The 4,474-nt window shown below is 39.9% G+C and overlaps 1 protein-coding gene across 1 annotated transcript; it reads right to left on the reverse strand.

The window, feature by feature from the left end:
- Positions 1–3,403: 3,403 nt before the first annotated feature.
- Positions 3,404–3,991, reverse strand: LOC118749885 (secreted RxLR effector protein 161-like). The gene has a single exon (XM_036484657.1). The coding sequence runs from the start codon at positions 3,989–3,991 to the stop codon at positions 3,404–3,406; it is 588 nt and encodes a 195-aa protein (XP_036340550.1).
- Positions 3,992–4,474: the final 483 nt, after the last annotated feature.

Genomic DNA, 4,474 nt, shown 5'->3' on the forward strand with positions numbered 1-4,474 from the left:
AGGGGTCGGTGCACCCTTCTTCGCTAGTTTATCGGCAATCCCGTTTCCTTTAATACTAATATGTCCCGGAATCCAGAGAATCCAAACCTGATTGGTCAGACCAAGATTATTCAGCTTTTCGAGGCACTTTATCACCAGTTTAGATGTTACCTGGTGAGATCTGAGGGCCTTGATAGCCACTTGGCTGTCAGTCAAGATTGCGATGTTCTGATTCCGGTAGTTTCGCTTGATATTAAAGTCCACGCATCTTTCTATGGCGTATCTTTCAGCCGGGAAAACAGACATATGTTAATCCATGGGTTCCGAGTATCTTAACCTTCGGTCCAACTACCCCTACCCCGGTACCCTCGTCGGTCAATGAGCCATCAGTGTACCAGGTAATCATGTTGTGCTTTATCCGATACGTCTCGGATATGCCAGCCCAGCTCTTCTTATTAATCTGATCAGTTTTAAACCTCTTTGTAAAGCTGTACCTCCGATGCATGGTATCCCTCGGTATTGCAATTTCAGGGAACTTCCCACGGCTAAGATACCCTTCTGCCCCGATATTGGAACAAGTCATCCGTAGTAAAGCTCTCTTCGCCTGAATCTGTATGTGAATATGAAGAGGGGTAAGATCTAGAAGAACCTCCAAGGATGCGGTTGGACAGGTTCTCATGGCTCCGGTTATGCATACGCATGCCAGCCTTTGTAAGTTGGAGAGCACTTTGGTTGTTCCAAGTTTTGGAGTTCTATCGGCCCAGATGATGGCTCCATAAGCTATCATGGGTCGTACTATAGTCGTTTAGATCCATATCAGTATCTTTGGTGTGCATCAGACATTGGCAAAGGGTGCTGTTTTTGTGACTTTAAGCCTACTCACGTTAAAAACGGGGGATGAACGAACACCAGCGCAAAGCGTGCTGTCTTGCAAATACAGCCAACACAAGTGAACGATACTTATAACAGCTCATACTGATATGGATTTCGGCAAATATGTACTCCGAATGATCGTGCACGCTATGCGCTGGTGTTCAGTCAACCTCTAATTTCGTTTAGGTATCGACACTACTAAGCCAACGCCGCTGCTCAGTCATACAAAGTAGCAGTATTGATTGAGTATGAAACAGTTGACGCTCAACCAATGCCAATCCCTGGTGTGCATCCCCAACTCTTTCCTGCCACGGACCTACACGTCATAAATGTTAAGTTAAGAAATGTTAAAGCTGTTAATGACTCCTCAGTCAGGATTTTTGGAGGAGAGGGAGGGAAGATGGGATGGGGTAGGATTAGGGAAGGGGACGTCGGTGCGGTGATCTTGCATGGAAACCAGAGTGCGTGGTATCACACTTACCATGCGGGCGAGGTTGACACACTATGCAAGCTTCCATCTTAGTTCGTGGTGATATGTCGGTTGCCGAAGCGGCCAACATATTACCACTTAATCCCCATACCCACGGCAAGGAGACCGACATTGATGAGGCGTCGCTAACTTGTTACAACTCTACGGTGACGTCACGCCGAAATTACTCTCACGAATTCTGCTGCAATCGGCGCAATCTTGTATTCTATCATTCTTGGTATGGCTGCATAGTGGAGCCGCCGGCAAAGCGACAATAGGTCCATTCAATAGCTTTTCCAGTAAGTACTTGCAGCGAGAGCGTAAAAGAAAAATAGAGAGTAAAATTGAGAGCAAGAGAAAATTTTCAGAAAAAGTTATTGAAAGCAAACTAGTAAAAACTTGCTACTTAAGCCATTTTGGCACTTTCTGACGGTTAAGTTTTGGCGCGCAATTTTCTTTTTAATTACGAATCGTCATAAAAATAAAAAAATATAAAATAGACTTAAATTTTTCATCCATATTTTTATTTCACTAATTATGTTTCATCAAATCATCCTCTTAAACAGTTTGCTTACATTTGAATTTGACACATAACCTTACTTTTTGACTCCTGCAAATTCTTGCTAGCAAAATTTTTACTTGCAAGAATGTGCTGCTCTCTCGGGTTGTTACGCTTTTGAATTCGCTCTCTCTTGCAAATATTTTGGGTTACTGAATGCATTTCCAGTAAAAACTTGCAAGTACTAGTAACAATTCGTAACAATTTTTTGATATCGAACGGACCTCATAACAGCGAAAACAACAAAAACAAAATAACTTCAATTTGACTGCGATGCTTCACTTGAATTCTGTGAGCCGCCACACTTAAAGGCAAATAACACACCTATTGTTTTTGCTGTTGTTGTCAAGGTTTATCTATGTAGTTTCAAATCAGGTTTGTTGCGAATATTATTCCGAAATAAAAGTCCTTTCCGGATAATAAACAAACCGCTTATCCAAATTAAACAAGTTTGGTACCAACTTAAAGAAGACTTTAATATCTTTATAACTGAAATGTCTAAACGAGGAAAAATATTTCAATAAAAAATGTTAATCAAGTACCATAGAACAAACCTTGTGTCAGGTATATGCACTTCTTTAGTATTAAATTATAAAAAAAAATATAAAAATATAAATTAAGATCGTTCGTTATTTCTGTTTAAAAGCTATTTCATTCCTCTTTCATATGATACCAAATTTCTTTAATTTCGACAGACGGTTTGTTTATTATCCGGAAAGGACTTTTATTTCGGAATTACATTCGCAACAACCCTGTCTCAAATCACTTCCGCCGCTAAAGAAGTTTTCACTTCAAAAATTAAAGTATATAAATAAATATATAAATAGAAAATATTCTATCGGAGGTTATGGGACTTACTTGCGCAGTGCGATTGCCGAGAAAAGAAAAAGACGGAGCATATAACTTAAGCCTACGAACGTTTATTTGCGAGTGAGAGAAATGTTAAGGCTGGTTTTCACTATGTCAAATTCAATGGCATTTGTCGTCAAATAAATTAAAACACATTGCCAAATGTGATCAAAAATCGGTTTATCGTTTGATTTGGATCAGGATAGGTTTTTGGACGTGCACAGGCGCTACGAAATCGGCAATCTCAGTTTTTGACCCATAATATCATTGGTAAAGGTATGGATAAAGGAGATAAAGTTGCGTCAAAATATGACGCCAAATTTTGGCGTCAAAATATGACATAGTGAAAACCAGTCTTTACACATTTACATATCTGCATAGCTAATCAACAAAGGGAATGACATTCCGAAGAAACAGTAATGGCTAATATATCATGTTGCTTAATAATTCTTACAACCAACACTCCTCCTCAACATATATATGTATACCTATCGTGATTTATTTTATTATTATTATTTTTCATTAATATAATCCCATGCCAGCCCTAAATTTACAATGTTTTATCTTTTGAAGATTTTTGGTTAACATGTCAGATACCATCTCTTCAGTATACACGTAATTTAAACATATTTCACCTGCTTTATATAAATCTCTAACATGATGATATTTTAAATCTATATGCTTACTTCGAGCATGGTAAACAGGGTTTTTACTAGATGTAACGCACTTTGATTGTCGCTATTGATTAAAGAAGGCCCCTTAATAGGGAAACCCATTTCATGTAAAAGCTTTCTTATATATATAACCTCCTTTGCAGCTGTGGAAAGCGCAACATATTCGGCTTCGGTGCTGCTAAGGGCAACGACGTTTTGTTTTTTCGATTTCCATGAGAATACTGCGCCCGCTGCATAAAACGCACTGTCTGTATAAGATTTTCTGTCGCCAACATCAGCACCCCAATCAGCGTCGACGTAGCATTCAATAGGGTGGCCCAATCTGTGGTAGCGTAGTTTTAAATCGATCGTACCCTTCAAGTAGCGTAGTACGTGTTTAGCTTCATGCTCAGAATGTGGATCGCTGTTCTTTTGCGAAAGTTTACAAACCGAGTGTAGAATATCCGGTCGGGTAGAGATAGCTAAATACATCAATGCCCCGATCAGCGACTGGTACTCCCTTTTATTCACACGTCTGCACTTCGCGTCATCACAGCTTACTTGGAATACGGCATTTAACGGCGTGACTACAGCCTTACAGTCAGACATACCATACTGGCTCAATAGATCAGCAATATATTATTTTTTTACCAAGTGTAATTGCGCCCGTTTCCCCTTCACGCTGGATATCCAATCCCAGAAAATATCCTAATTCTCCACCGACAACCACATCGAATTCGTCTGCGATGTTTGCTTTAATCGCAACTACGTCCTCTAACCGCGTGCCGCCTACAATTAAGTCGTCGACATTTACAGCTATTATGTTATAGTACCCATTCTCGTGCTTCGTATATACACAAGGCTCGCTGACGCATGGCGAATACCCAAATGACTTCAAAACTGTGTCCAACTTTGAATTCCATTCGCACCCGCTTTGGTTTAATCCATATAGCGCCTTATTCAACTTCAAGACTCGGTGTGGAAACTCTTCGCAAACAAACCCCTCAGGTTGTGTCATATAAATGGCTTCGTGTAAATCGCTATTTAGGTATGCTTAAGATACGTCCATTTGGTGCAAATGCAACTCGTGCT

This window comes from Rhagoletis pomonella, unplaced genomic scaffold (assembly GCF_013731165.1).
Source record: "Rhagoletis pomonella isolate Grant_MI unplaced genomic scaffold, Rhpom_1.0 Rhpom_scaffold_00075, whole genome shotgun sequence".
Lineage (NCBI taxonomy): Eukaryota > Metazoa > Arthropoda > Insecta > Diptera > Tephritidae > Rhagoletis > Rhagoletis pomonella.